General features: G+C 39.2%; 1 protein-coding gene across 1 annotated transcript in view; it reads right to left on the reverse strand.

The window, feature by feature from the left end:
- The window catches only part of fbxw7 (F-box and WD repeat domain containing 7), a 103,170-nt gene that overhangs the window by 67,186 nt on the left and 19,660 nt on the right, over nt 1–16,324 (reverse strand). Inside the window, exons 3-4 of the mRNA XM_088342034.1 lie at nt 3,211–3,462; nt 2,420–2,917 (exon numbers count right to left, since the gene is read on the reverse strand). Of these exons, the coding sequence (XP_088198160.1) occupies nt 2,420–2,917; nt 3,211–3,393 (681 nt within the window). The 5' untranslated portion in view covers nt 3,394–3,462. The remainder of the gene's footprint in view (nt 1–2,419; nt 2,918–3,210; nt 3,463–16,324) is intronic.

The following is a 16,324-nucleotide window of genomic DNA, read 5'->3' on the forward strand; positions in this document are numbered from 1 at the left end:
ATTAATTGCTGACTCCAAAGATTTCCAGATGCTTACAATCATTCTGCTTTCCTAACGGCTTGTCCTAGCAAGAGGCTATACTGGCCGTCTTCAAGCATTAGGAAACATCTTCGCCTTCTCAAATTAAAATGGAAGTTTATGGCATGTTTTACACTCCTTTAAATCATTAGTAATCAAGGGCATGCTCCCATACACCGAATGACAACTGAAAAGAAGGTGATAAAGACCATGGCTATGCTACACTAACCAAGTATAGTTTTGTTATACCAAAATGGTAGCTGTAATCAGGCATTGACAGAATACTTTTTGTCCGTGCATTTAAACGTATAAAACAAAAAGACCAGAGGCCAGCGGCACACAAAGAATTTTAGGGCTTAACCTTTCTTCTATTCTCGTGTCCACCATTGTTTGAAGAGAATTAGTGCACCCATCCATCTATCGGGACTGAACATACATGCACACGCCCTTGGATGCCACTGTGACTTCAAAAGCCACTTTCAATTTTTAGAGCCATGTTGATGCTCAGCAGAACCGGCAGACAAGGACATCTTATTGGTAGCTTTACAATAGGCAAAAACTTTTAGTGAGATTTCTTCTTTCATGTTCAAAATATACATACAACATCAGTTGAGCAACTTGTGCCCATACTTCAATCCAGTGCTTCTCATGCTGCAAGCATTGTCTGGACACTTGTGAATTCATATATTGTGAAGTTGATGATTAAAAAAAAAAAAAAAAAAAACCTACTGTTTGGTGCTGTGTTTTTTATAATTGTGTGTAGGGATTTAAAGCAGACTAGAACCAGGCTGAAATCAATTTAAATAATTATAATGTAACCATCTTTCTATTGTATGAAAAGCTTCAGAATGCACAGTCCACTTAATAAGGTGTCTGATTTACTGAATAAGTGTGGGTCAGCTGTTAACTGCACTCCAGCAATTGTCGGGTCTCTGTTAAATTTAAGTTTCGCGTATATGTATATTGGTCCTAAAGAGAGTGTGGTGGAGCAAATTAACAGTTTGAGGTTTCCATGGATGATTTGTAGAGGATGTCGAGAAAAGCCATGTGCATATGCACACTTCACAAGCACAGTAGGTCAAAGGTTCAAACCAGAACCTCTGTTGTTATGCAACTGTACCAATCACAATAAAACTACTACTAGCCTAGGCTGCCTTTTATGTTTATTGGGCAATCTTATTGGATAATTGACTGTTAGCATCATTAAATGTGCCATTGTTTTTCCATCCCTTTTCTTAACTGTCAACAAAATAATTGATTTTTATTTTTTTGCTGTTAATAACAATGAATGCCGTGCATCAGCATATTAATACAGGCTGAATGAGTGACATATACAGTTAAATATAATAAAAAAGAGAGATGTTGTATTGTGAGTGATGGTCACCTTTTGCATAAATTGTTTTGCAATAGGCTTCCAAAAGCACTGCAGAGCAAAAGAAGTGTATCTGTCTGCATTGGGCAAATTTGAAAAGTGGAAAACGTAATCAAGCATCAAAGGCACAACCGTAAAAAATAAACAGCAGCTTTGGCTGTCTGACAAAAAGCAGAGAATCGTTCACAGAGGAAGCTTAGAAGCGGGTTAGAAGGAAGAGACCAACGCTACGTTCGAAAAAAAAAACTTGTCTAAATGTCTCCCCCTGCTGGAGAAGAGTTTAGTCTAAATTGATAAATTCCAAGCAAGCGTCTGGAAGAGAAGCAGAGTTCAACAAAGATAAACAAGAATTAAATTTAGAAAGCTAAGGGGTGAGTTTGCAAAACACACATAATTTTAATTTAAAAACAAATGCATTTTCTAAAAAAAATAAAAAAAAAATAAAATAAAAAAAAAGGGGGGGGGAAATCAAGTAGGGCCAATTTTTAGATGTAAGCATGCAAAACAATTCAAGTCATGCTGTTTAAGTCCTTCAAAGGTTTTAGTCAAGCATGTCACTTGCACTAAAATTAGCAACTTTTTAAAAAGCTTCCCACAAACTGTGCTAAGTATGTTAGGAGTACTTTGATCAGTCAGTCTCCTACCAGATTTTTTTTTCATTTAATGAATGAATCATTGAGGACGGACGGACAGAGTACAAATGTGCAATAATGAAGTAGAGTGGACAGTAAAGGCTTTTGAAAAAAAAAAAAAAATCCCTATAAATATTGTAATTATATTTGCCTGAATTATTTTTGGGCAGATTGGTGGTGGAATATAAGAATATTTTATACATTTCAATAAAAGTGATTAATGAGTAATGACACCACTCATTAAGTAGGCTTTGTTTTTATATATTTTTAAAAAGCCATTAGAAATGAAAGGTGCAAAAACGCCTTTTGGTCAAAAGAGGGCGCCAATGTTTTTACTGACGGTGTATCAGTGCTCAGTGACCACACTACACTCATACATTTGAAAAATGAAGCTTACCTTCTTGTTGGAGGAACTTTGGTGTGATTCCACATTGTTGCTGGCAACTGTCGTGTTGTTCCTGATGGAGGGGGACATCATCCCTTCTTCAGGTTCCTCATACTCCTCTTCCTCATCCTCTTCACGCCCGCTCTCTGCTGAATGCTCAAAGTCGTCACTGTCCTGGTCCATCTCCTCATCTTCATCGTCCTCCTCCTTTGTTCTCCTCTGTCCATCCCCTCCCTCTGTCCTCTCCTCCTCCTCTTGGTGACTACTACTGTTGTTGTTATGGTTGTCCTCCTCGTCTTCTTCCTCCTCCTCCTCTTCATCCTCGTCCTCCTGCGTCCGCTGCCTCTGCTCAGTCCTCCATGTCCAATGGGGTCCTTTCTCAGCTTGGTTCACCTTACTGGGGGGAACATCCTCGTCTCCCCCGCTTTCGCCATGGGGGCCGTTCCTTGGATCAGACTTAGTGGGCGCCCATGGCTGTCCTCCGTCCACATCCACTTGCGAGGTCTCAGCCTGGAGAGTTGCATAAAGTAATATTTTAAGTACCGTATTTACCGTGAATCCTGTTACATAAAATGTATTGCAATTTGGGTCATCAATAATAATCGGAGTCAGTCAAAATTACAGTTTCCTCCTCCCTCCTGAGTCCTCAAAAATCGGAAAATTCGTGTTAATTTATGTGTTAGGTAATTGGTCGGGCTCGGGCTAGTTTGGGCTTTTATACACACAGACTGCAGAAAATACAGTAACAGCAAAGCATTCTACCTCACTTTATATAAGAATTGTATAAACGTGGTATTATTCACCTGTTGTCGCGGCCGATCCTCATCATCGAGCACCCGGCTCATGTGCTCATCCTCGTCGGCCTCCTCTGCCGGCTGTTGGGGCGCCTGGGCGGCGGAGGAGGAGGCGTTACCTCTCGCCGCCGAAGCCCCGGTGCCCCGATTCCGCCTGCTGCTGCTGCCCCCCGACAGCAGATCCTGGTTCATTTCCAAAAGCCAGCTTGCTACCTCCTGCACCTTCGCTAAGCTGTCTGAAGAGGAGAACGTCTTGACATGCTGAAGAGAGAAAAGAATACGTGTCAAACTGTCAATCATTAGAATTTGAATAAAATAGGTCTTTCCTGAAACATAAAGACAAAGGGAAAAAACACATTGATAAGTGAACAATGAAACAGCTTTTGCAGCTTATGTGGAGCAACAAATGCAGATAAAGACTTAAGTCCTATTATTTGGACATTTTTGATATACATAAAGTGTCCCTGTTGTTATCTGCTGAAACACCAAACTAAGCACATAAAGTAATACAGGGGTAAAATATTCTGGAATCTACGGTGTTAATTTAAAAAAAAAAGAAGCAGGGGTGCATGTTTCGAAGATGATAACATTTTGTTTTTGCTTATTTGTAACTAGGACTGCAATTATCAGTCGATGTTGTAAACAAAAATTAATAATAGAGATAGTTGACAATGGAATTCATTGATGCCAGATACAGTTTCCAACTGAGTAAGGCATTTTACATGAATATTATCTCTGGCGAGAGTCGCTCAGGCACAAAAGTGTTGGTCTCAAGTTGTAACATACAGAAACTTCTAAAGTAACTAATTAAATTAAAGCCTTATTCAACAGAAGATGGGCCTTGTCACTTCGAGCAACAGCAGTAAGAAGAAGCAGTAAAGAAAAATATGGGGGGGAAAAAAGAAAACAACTCTGCTAACAGCTCGCCGTGATATTTATGCAGTCTGGGTGCTTTGTGACGGACACAAAAAAGGGAGATCGGGTCAAAGTCTTCACAGTGTTCAGGTATTAACAATAAACCCATTGATTAAGTACAGGACTCATCCAGTTTAAAATATTTAGCAACATCACATCAAGCATATCCACACAAGAGCCAATTTTACACATTTCCCAGAGAACAAACTGTTAACAAGTACATCCCCCCCTTTTTAACTCCACAACGATCAGCTGAAATGAAGCTGCATTTCTCCGAAATCTTATCAGGTCATGAGACATTGGAAAATATGTCTAGGAAGCCGGCACCCTTTAAAAAAAAAAAAAAAATCTGGTACGCTACTAAAAGATATTCATTTGACTTTGAGGACAATGTCACCAGTCTCCATTTTCTTGGATAGTCTCGGTTCTGCGGTGGGAAGCATTAGACAAGAGCTCAGATTGCACGGCCCCCCTGGGACCATCGCTCTATGGCCTGAAGCGCCAAGGCGGAAGGACCATGAATAGTTAAAACTGTGGTCTCGGCTGATCGAGGTTCATGCACTTTGGTGGTGAAATGTGTTTGTTGCTTCCTTTGTTGCTGCCGCTCAATCTATTGTTACCAGTACACACATGGCTTGCGAAATAGCAAGTGAGTAGACAGGAAGTGTCACATATTTGAACACGCATTCATATCCAACTCAGGTGGTTAGGGGTGTGTGGCTAAAAAGGAATTTCAAGGAGATACGGTGTACCATTTTTTCTCGTGATTAAAGCAAGAAGACAAGTGTCTTATTACTTTGGGGGGAGGTTGTCATGTCTGATGCAAATCAGAAGGGATTTGTAGTTTGTAGAGTTGGGAATATTTGGTAACGCGACGACAGTTATTTCTGATAGTGATCATCAAATGAATTTTTTTTTAACATTTTTACCCTCACTAAGAATAAAACACATGTTTTTAATAGCTGTGCATTTCTAACAAGCTAAGTATTTAATTAATTTCAGGTACAGATATATAAAATGCAAAAATAGAACACAAGTACTAATTTAAGTCGAATGACTAATTCTGAAGTTTGAAAAGTTTGTTTTTCTTTGTTTTGTTTTGTTTATAGGAAAACAATTCCTTAGGTTTGTCAAAGTCACCTCTCCGTGTTATGAAAGAATGAAACGTGTTCAAATTTCTGGAAAGACAACTAGGCATCATTTTTTTTTTTTTAATCGATGGCCAAACTTTCACTTTTCAATCACCGATGATGAAATGAAAAATGAAATCTGCATTTATATAGCGCTTTTCAAGTCAAGACTTCCCAAAGCGCTTTACATTGTGATACATTTCCCAATAGCGGCCGTGCAGCCATGTAAGGCGCTAACCTGCTCATTGGGGTATTAGGGGTTCAGTGTCTTACCCAAGGACACTTCGACATGTAACACGGAGGAGCCGGGATTCAAACTGCGATCTCTTGATGCCAAGACAAGCGCTCTACCTCCTGAGCCACTGCCGCCCCATAATAAAAAGCACAATTAAGGTAAAAAATAATTCCATGCAACCCGTCCCTTAAAGTTCAATCATAGATATTTTTTACCTTGATTTTAAGTCGAAAATCATCAGGTAGTGTCACCCCGTGTCCAACCATCACTCAAACACATCAGAGGGGTTGATATCTTAGCACAGCACAACTAGCATAGAATTTTACTTTTGTCAAGTTGTGTTCCGCAATCATCATTGCGAAAAGCGAACTGCTTCTACGCGTCTGTGTTCGAATGAGAAGCTTTTTGTTTACAAAGGCCTGGTCAAGAACACGTGCCATTTAATATCTCTGTGCAAACAGAATCTTGCTTCTAACTTCCCTGCAATTTGTAATACTCTATGTAATAAGAAACAGTTTAATAATTAAAGTTTGAACCATTATGAATCGATTCAGATTCATTATAGTCAGAATTGTGATGCATCAAATATTTACCTCATCTCTACCATGTACAGTTTTATGAAAAGATTTTTACTTTGAGAAACAAATTTCAGGAAATGGAAGCCCACAGACACAGTTATACTTAAGGCCTAGAGTGTCAGGCTAAAATAATCTCAAAGGCAAAGGATGGTGAGAATAGTCGGGCCCAACTAACAGACCAGCTCCATAGACCTACAACATGATCTTGCAGCAGATGATGTCATTGTGCATCATTCAGCACTTTACACAAGAAAATGTAGTATGGGAGAGTGATGCGCAAGAATCATTTTCTGCACAAACGGCACAAATGAATTTGTTTTAAGATATGCTTAACCACATTTGGACGAATCAGCATCATTTTGGAATGAAGTGGTGTGGACTGATGACAATAAAATTGTTATTTAACATAGCAATTTGTGGTACCTGTATGCATGGCATAAGAAGAACACACCATTCCAAGATAAAACTTGGAAGGTCGTGTTAAAGTTAAAGGTCATATGGATTCCAGTCAGTACCAGTAGATACTTGTGAACAATAGTTAAAAATCAGAGCAAATGTCAGTCAAATGATCAGGAGTACGGCTGCACGATTAACAGAAATCGAATCAATATCGCAATGTGACGTAATGCGTTAGAGTAACTGCAAACCACTGCGTTTTTTCCAAGGATTCATAGTTCCAGTTTCTTAAATGAGTTGAGTGTTTGGCCAACAAGACTTGTCACATTTTGTGGTTCAACAATCTGAAGCAGGTTTTAATAGCACCAGCCAATAAAGGCGAGGAAAAGTTTGCAAGACGTGTGTGCACGACTTTGATAGGCTTCTGTTGGCGAGGTGCTCAGTCAAGAATCTGGGACCACGACTGGCCACCAAAATAAACGCCTTAGATTGTAGCAATAGTGGCTGGTTACATTGAAAATACATTTATTAATTAAATCTGACTCTGAGGAAAGTCAAAATAGTGCAAAGATAGCTGATCACCAGCAGGTGCTTCCTGGATTTTTAGTGAATTGACTGAGGCAGTGTCGGGAGGGAACGCTAACAGCTAGGCTAACAACTCTTAAGCCATCGCTACCGAAAACGGCTAGTCACCAAAGCACGATCCATTACCCATAAAACGAACAACTTGTAGCTACCACTTGTGCAAAACCGCTACATTTGGGACTTTTGTAAAATAATCATCACAAAGACCTTGCAGAAGTCTCTGTTCCCGGACGCTAGCTAGCTTCTCTAAATCATTTTCTAACACTGAAAGGAGTAAGCCTCCAATTTCATTGTACTTAAATATAATGAGAACAAAAACTATCTATTCAACTGCAATTCTGTTTTTATTTGTTAATCTATAGCTATATTGTTATCGTGGTATACTCTCAGTCCCTAGGGACATAATCTTGAGGTAAGTTCTCCCCAAAAACAAAACAAGCACAGAAATGCACTTTTCTAGTAAAATCGAAAATCACATTGAAATTACAATACAGGTCTGAAAATTCGCAATTAGGCTTTTTTTCCAAAATCGTGAAGCCCTAATAAGGGGTGACCAAATACTTTCTTATGACAGTATAGTGTGTAAAAAAAGAATACGCCCTTCAAAATCTGTGTATATTTGGTTGTGATTGGACGTTTTATACAGTAGGGGTGGAGCTACAAAGTGGTTCCCGCAGCAACCTAATACAGTAGTCCTAAAAGAACGCTTGGGTGGCTCGCGGACCAACAGCACAATAGCTCACCAGTGATGGTCAGTGATTTTGTGGGGATTACAAAATCTTAACAAATTAACCCATTCACAGTAGTCAGTAACAAAGTAGTGATGCTCACCATATAAATATATTAAAGCCCTAGCACTGGGGAAATGAAAGTTCAGGAGTTGTAGTGCAGTCAACATTGGGTCAGAATTCCGTTTTGCTATCAAATCATATCAAATGATAAAACAATGTCAGAACATTTGAATACCATGCTTTATTTAAATTATTCACAGAGACTGAGCTATCTGATAACAAATCTCACATCTAGAGGTTATCTTCTTATCTTACATGTGGGAAACAAAGGAACAGGTCATTCGGAGGGGTGGGAGGCCTCCACGCCTAGGAGGATGGAACCGTGAGCCAGGAGGCCTGACACCTCGCAATTCACTTAAAAGAAGCCAGCAAGCGGACAAGAGGTATGGGTTACAAGAGGCCAAAAGGGTCTCTGAAACCAGTGAGCCAGGTTCCAGCCATACAACCATCACAGGACCATATCCTGGCCCATAAGCAACCAAAATAGGCTCTGACCAAGTTTCAGCTTAACAATCAAAAAGAGAACTTTGCCTCATTAGCATCTAAGCCTGATTGAGCCAACGTCCAAGCCGGTGGGACCCAGTCAGCAACCTCAAAGAAAGCCTCTAGCCACCCAGTTTCAACACACTACATCCCCTGGTCCTCTTCGTGATCCGGTCTCCAGCCTTAAGGGTTCCCCACCGCTCCATCATTGAGGACATCGGGTCCTTGCCTTCACCTTCATTCAAACAGAACCACAGTCCATCTCACGGTGCTAGGTATTGGTGTGACATTAAAGGGGGAATTCTAACAAATGAGAGTTATGTAAAAAATTAAGCAGACGTTTTTCCATTTAAATGGTGCCAGTTGAGGCCCTAACCTTTATCTTTCTTTAATTTTTTATTTTAATTTTGTTTTGTGTTCTATTCAAGTTTCTTCTGTATAAGATTGGTAATATAAATCAATACAAATCAGAGATTGTGTGTGTCTTAATTAAACTATATTTGAACTATCAAAAATGGTAAACTATTTTGCTTAAAGTTGTTTGTAGCCACTCTTGAGAATAACTTGAAAAAGGTTTTTCATCCGCTTTCCTCATAATGATCTAAAAACATACGTGGTGCGCCAAAAGGTGAGACGAGTCTGTAGAGAATAAAATCGTCTCTTTATCTTAATTGCTCAATCGGTTATCTGGAAAACAATGTATTCATTACCCCAACTTAGCTACAGTGTACTGTATGGTTGATTAAAAAAGGCCCAATTCTATAAAATTTAAAATACCACAACAGATTTGTGCTCGATTTTCAGGCGTTAAGCCGACATGAGTATGAAGGTCATTTTAGTGTTGAAAGATTGCAGTTGGGCCCATTAAGTCTTTTTACATTTAATAGTAGAGAAAATATAAACATATGTAGTTACAGAACAAGTAAAGTAAATTTTAAACAGCTGTAAACTGTATAGTTTACATGTTCCAGGGTATGAAATAGGAGACAAAATGCTCTAGCTCCGTGGAACACGCACAAAAATTGGGGTTTGTCAACAAACTCATATTAGGGTATTTGGGTGACAGGATGGTATTTAGTCAGGAGAGAGACCCTACCTCTGTTATGGGCTGGGCAAAATATTTAAAAACACCATAAAGCAAACAGCCAAGTTTATTTTTTTACCTTTGGAATTGAATGATTCCATGGCAAAATGTTTGACTATGATCCACCACCAACCATGACTGACCTGGAAGTGCGAATGGCCGACAGTTAATCACAGGGTTTTAGAAAGGGTCTAGCAACCATTAACGCTCATGTTAGTACCTTCTACATAATTACCCTTCAACCAATTACTGAAAAATATGTCATTTGTCTCCAGTTGCAGGTGTACAGAATGTGCAGATGCGATTTTAATGGCATAACGAATAAATAAATAGTGACAACTGCTCATTTATAAACCAAGGCTTACCAAGTAATTAAAATACAAGGCACAAAAAAATATAATATTGTTTTTAAAACTAGTGAAAGCAAGAGTAGTGTAAAAAAAAAAAATAAAGGCTGAACTCTATGGTACGTTAGCAAATAAATGACAAGTGTGTGACCTTCAGAGCATAGCAGGAGTGAGGCGAAAATACATCGACTTTCTATAAAGACATTCAGGAACTACTTGCTAGTATTGATGCAGTGTCCACTTGACTTCAAATGCAAACGGTTCAATAAACAGCCAGGAAGCTTTTGAGTAGTGATTCTCAAGAGCAACTACCTGCAGTGCTGTGCGACAAAACCATTGCTGAAAATCACTTTTTGGTTTTACATAACTTTCAAGTTGGGCTACTAATTAAATTTACTCGCTACTAAGTGAACAAATCCCTTGACTTCAGATTTTTTATATATTCTGCAAAGGCTAATTACTTTATAGTTTGAAATGATTATCCTGATCTAACATCCAAAATGGATTAATGGTTAATTTTATGTTAGTCAACGATATCACTATTATTAAAACTAGGTTGCTTTATTTTTCATAAAAAATAAAACTTTTGTCCATGTGTTTCACTCCATTCAAACCTTCAATACAATCCTTTGTATTTGTTTTCTTTGCCTCTCCCGTTCCATGCATAAGCTATTCATTGATTTTTTTTTCTATTTAGAGTCAAGTCCCTTGTGTCTTCCCTTTTGAAGTTGGACGTCCACAAGAGAATATAGGATTTCAAAATATGTGCATCCTGAGTAAAAATGTATGCACTTTTACATTGCAGCGGCTAAATGGTTGGAAATCTAAATTGAGTAGTTGCATGATTTTGCGGAAGAAATAAAAATCAGGTAAATATCCGCCTTCTCTGTCTATTGTTTACAGCCCTCAAATTATGAGATGGCTAAATCCCAGCTATAGCATCATCAAACTGTTGATTTGAGCCAATGTCATTCCAATAGTGCATTATCTCTCCTTATTTAACCGTACCAAAGAATAAGCAATTTGTTTTTATCAGTATGACCAGAGAGCACTTTTTTTAGGGGCGGAGGGAATGATAGTCTTTAAAATATAAAAACCATGTCTTCATCCAAAAGAATACTGTCATCACTACAGTTTTCATGCAACAGTGGCATGATAACAATTTTCCTTTGAGCGGTTCTATTGTTAATTGTGAGAGCATAAATTGTATTTGAATCTACGAGAATTCATAACCTATTGTGAAAGTGGCCAATTGCCCCGAAGTGATCTGGCTGCTGTAAAATCAGCTATTTTATGTCTCCTAACCCATAAAACAGACAGGAGGAACTTTAGAAACTAAGTCTACAGCAATGAAAACATGAACAATCCTGTTCTTTGTTCTTTTCGGGAGAATAATTTGTTTGTCCACTTGAGAAAGAACAGCAATCACTGCAGCCAGTCTAAAGTAATCCATTTTGAATGACTGATTTGTAGTACACTGTTGTCAGGGCTCTCGCTTCCATTAAATAATCAATTACTCTGCTGCTCTCTGATGCAACACTTGTTGGAGTTTCAGAACTGTTTCAAAGGAACTTAGCATAAGCACAAGGGCACTGTGACTCATGCAACTTCAGTCAAGGATTTGACGGGTTTGTCATAACATATTGATACATTATCGTATGTGACATCAGAAGTTGTGTTTAGAATAAAATAATCAGAAGCTCGATTGACCAAATGGTTTTTCAAACACCAAATATGACTTGCAATAACATTTATTTACATCACTGATTAGCATCAGCTAATGGTGTTGTTTAATCGGAATCAAAGGGGAACATCTTCATGCAAGGTGTTAAACATTCAGACAATCGTCTGTTGTTTTTCTGCTGAAACATTTTTCATGAAACACTGAACAGAATTTTTGGCTTTAATTGTTAGAAAACTTTATTCAATCCCTCCCAAGAAGTTACAGGATGCTACCAAAATGCTGCCTTATAGGAAAGCAGTAACTTAAGTATTCAATACTGTTATGTGCACTGTGAGGCACTCCTACACTGTGCCTGTATATTTTTATGTTATAGTTGGAGAGGTAAGTTTCCGTGTGTGCTGTGTACAGCAATTTGAAGCAATTACAATTTGAGTAATCAGGTTAGCAAGCATTGATTTAAAATATGTAAATTATCAAAATTAAATACCTTTCTGTGTTATCTATATAATAATGGCTGTGCTTCATTCCTACGTAATATAAAAGTACACAAGTAATTTTAAAGTTTGTGTTTTGTCATTCCTGGCATCACTTGATTTAACTTGTGTTTTTCCCTGCAATATTTCATTTATCCTGCAGGTAATGACATCCGTCAAGTTTTAAAAATTGCTGAAGAATGAGTACAGAGATCCCTCGCTACTTCACACTCGGGTTATCACCGTTTCACTGCTTTGCGGATTTTGAATGGAATGGTTTAGATTGTCATTGTATTGTACAATGTGTTCTGATAGACATCAGGAGAAAATTAGGGAGGGTGCTTTGTGTTGAAGGGGTGCAACTGTGATAGGCTGGTGTATGCCGTTAAACAGTAGGAGGACACCGCAGCATAGATAGCTGTTAGTGGCTTGTTACATTGAAAACAAAACTATCAATTAAATCAGACTTTGAGGAAAGTCAGAGGAGCGCAAAGAAATGGTGATCACCAGTGGGTGCTCTGTGGATCAATATTGGGTTCGAGGAGGTGGCGTCTGGGAGAGGGCTATAGTGGTGCTGCTGGTCCGACCTACTGCTACAGCTAAGCTAACAACCCTCACAAGCTGCCCCTGCACCAGGTCCACTACCTATAAATGAATGACCTGTAGCTACAACTCGTGGGAAACACAACATTTGGAGAAGTTATATTTTAAACATCCTGGAGATCTTGCTCAAATTGAGGACATCCAATGCTAGAGTGCAGCTGGCCAGTCATTCTCTAAATTGCTTTCTTACACTGGAAGGTGAAGTCCCCTAATTTTGTATTGTGTGTTATTACTTATTGATCTATAGTTATTTTGTTACAATCGTATACTCTCAGTCTGTAATTATGTCATCTCAAGGTAAGTTCGTACCTAAGATGCACCGCTACTTTGCGGATTTTCACTTTTCGCAGGCAATGCTTATGTACCTTATTAACAGCTATTACCGAAGGATCACTATAAGTGCATACGCCACCTCAGACTTTTTGGCCGCTCACAGAAAAAAAATAAACACATGAGTGCCATTACCTTGGACTTCGGCCGGTCACCGGCAGCCAGCCGCTGCAGATGCTCTGAAGTGTGACTGCAAGAGAGGAGGTCTGAGCAGCACGGCGTGCAACCCAGCCTCTTCATTAAAGAGGATATGATGCTGCAGCCACAGCCGCACATCCAACTGCTCATTAGAGCACAAAAAATACAACCCCTTAATGTAGTTTGCGTAATCTCCCCAAGTTGTTCTCACTTCCGAGGGCTTTTTTGCATTGTATTCCACATGCCGCTTGTTCCTTGAGTTTGGAGTGCCAGGGATGAGGATATCTTCAGGATTCAGATGTTAACTTATATCCAGAAAGCAACATTACCAAAGGTTTCGGACCGTTTCCCCACCAACTCCACTTACATCCACAAAACACATTTCCCTACTGTTGCAAGGACATCAACACAAGAAGCAAGAATCCTCATCCGACTCCAGATGCTGTGAACTGACGATGCTTTCCTCGGCCGAAACACACAAACACAATACATACCGCGCTAGGATAACAACCAACTCCGTTCTGACTGAGCTCCTCCAAGTTGTCGATAAAAGTGCTCTCCTCAAAATGACATTTGAGCTGCCGACGCATCCATTAATCGAGAAGGAGGGCGAGCGGTCTAGCAGAATCACACGAGAACTACCAAGCCACTTTTGCATGCAGTTGTATGGTTTGAAAGAAAAATTGTTACCAAGCAGAAAAAAACGGCGCATGAGATTACAATGGTAATCTGCCCGAATGCTGCAGACGACAGCTATAATCTGTATGAAAACAGGGAACAGCTGTAACAATACAAACATGCATTTTGGGGAAGTTTTGTTGACTGTTTAACAAAGAAATGTTACAAAACGTAACAGATTTAAATTTGTATTGCCCAACCCTCATTTTGTGTTCATTTTATATAAATGAAATGCAAAAAAAGGATTTTTTTATTTTTATAGCACAGTAAAAAGAGATAAATCATTGACAAAAAATTTTTTATAATTGTGCAACGGATGATGGTCGATCCATGTCCACTTCTTGGACACACATTACACGCATAATCCAAGTCAAGTCATATTTATTTGTATAGCCCTTAATCACAAAAAGTCTCAAAGGGCTGAACAGACTATACCATGGTTAGTTTAAGAACTAAAATGCAGCCATTGGGGCACATGTGATCATGGCAACCAGAGGAATGGAGGAGGTTTTAAAAACCTTGAGGAGCATATAAATCACATGTCTTGGTGCATTTTGGCTTCCTTGTTTAATATCGAAAAAATGTATTGGAAAAATCGGAACTCTGTGTTAGTGGGGCTAGGGCCACACATTGGAAGCAAATTCACCCTGGTGATTGGCTGATAGAAGAATAATTCCTTCTGATAATTTTAAGCAGGAAAAGATACGAGTTGTCGCTAAGTTTTGGCAAGCCGTTTCTGTAGTGCTCATAAAAGATAGAGATGTGCAGGCAAAATACCAGGGCTATTTAGCAATAACCAGTCATTTCATCACAATGGACTTGGGAATTTTGAAGGCCAGTGCACTTTAAAAGGTGCTGTCTGGAAGTATCCAGTTGTCTACTCGCTGAGTAGCTCAGGTCATCATTGCAGCATCTGTCAAGCTGCTTGTGAGGTGCAAACAAGGATGCACATTTCTTATACACCAGGGGTCTGGAACATTTTTGATCTAAAGAGCCATAAATGGAAAAATATTTTGATTTTTTTTTTTTTTTGAGAGAGAGAGAGCCACACCATATATTTTAAGAAAAAAAAACAAATCAACACAACTGCCAAAACCCACTCTCCAGACAATGAGTTAATTTTTATCTCATTTTATTTCCTTGTGTGACATAAAATGATTTCATAAAATGTATTAAATAATAACAATGCCAGAGTGTGTGTAGTGGACACACGTAAAAATGTGTTTCCCTCTCGCAGTCACTCTAGCGTGTTGAGGCTCATTTTTGTCCTAAATAAAGGTTTCAAAACAAGGTGCAAGCTAAGTTCTATTGTAAAAATGTCACGAAACACTGAAAACAATGGAACCAACCTATTTACCTTCAGTGCAGACAGCACTGGAGAAAGGAAAGGAGAAAGAGTGTGTGCGCGCCTATGTATAGCTACGCCCAATTCTACCGCTCACCCAATAAAATTGCTCTAGGGGCTTTGCTAGAGCTTCTGGGTAAAGTGTTTGTTTAGAGTTAAATTTGTTCTGTGGCTTTTCATCATTAAGCGTCTCAAAAATGTATGTACAATGTTTAATAAAGTTCCATAAAAGGACTATTTAGCCATTTACAGCCATACCAGGTTATGTTGGTGTGACACCTTGACTGTAAACTGTAGTTAGAATAAATGCGCATGTTCTATTTTGTCTCCGAGCAATATATAGTCATTAAATTGAGCCATAGATTGCTCGTGTGCTATATGTACTCATGAAAAGACCACTGTTATACACACTTTCTTTTTTTGGGGGGTTTTGTTCGGCGTTGACTGTATTTAGAAGGGCCTTTTTTTACTTTCACCATCATCATGCTACAAAAACAGAAAAACGCGAGGACAAGCATGAAATAACTATCTCCCACTTTCCTAATGTGCTGTGAGTCCTGAACAGCTCTCATAATAGATTAAAGCAAATACCGTAAATTCCGGAATATAGAGCGCACCTGATTATAGGCCGCACCCACCACATTTTAAGAGGATAACCGCTTTTGTACTTACACAAGCCGCACCTGTATATATAAGCCGCATGCGCTCACATTAAAACATGTAACACAATCACAAACGTAACCCAAACCCGACTTTAAGTCCCGCGATTGTAACTGAATATAAAGTACACAGTCCAAAAACCACAGTCGGCAAAATGAACGGAAAATGTTACCGGTACTTAAGATTTGATGCAGACCTGCAGAGTCCCGTTGAAAGTAATCCAAGGAAAAAGTCTATATTTCCAAAGGTAAGGGTGGGAAATATATACATCCGCTATTGTCCGCTGCGTCCAAAAACACGTCTCACCTTTACTCCACTTCCCGTCAGCCCCCGTTGTTTTCGCCCCTTCTTTTTGACCCAGCGGCCTACAAAGCCGCGAAGCAGAGTGGCAAGACAGCGGCGTGACTGGACGAGGAAGCGAGGTTGTCGGGCCGGGCTAACAGCTAGGCTAAAGGCTAAACCCTTCAAAACGCCTCTCCCATCCATTTTCCTCTCCAACGTTTGCTCTCTGGACAATAAACTGGACCATTTAACAACTGAACCGCGAGATGACGAACTGATGCGCTAAAATTCTGACGAAGACATGGTTAATCTTATCTATCCCGGCTGACGCTCAAGGAAACTGTGCGGGTCAGATGTATCGACATTTCGTTCTGTATACACGTGTA

The sequence above is a fragment of the Urocampus carinirostris genome, chromosome 8 (assembly GCF_059441175.1).
Source record: "Urocampus carinirostris isolate Australia breed hairy pipefish chromosome 8, RoL_Ucar_1.0, whole genome shotgun sequence".
Classification (NCBI taxonomy): Eukaryota; Metazoa; Chordata; class Actinopteri; order Syngnathiformes; family Syngnathidae; genus Urocampus; species Urocampus carinirostris.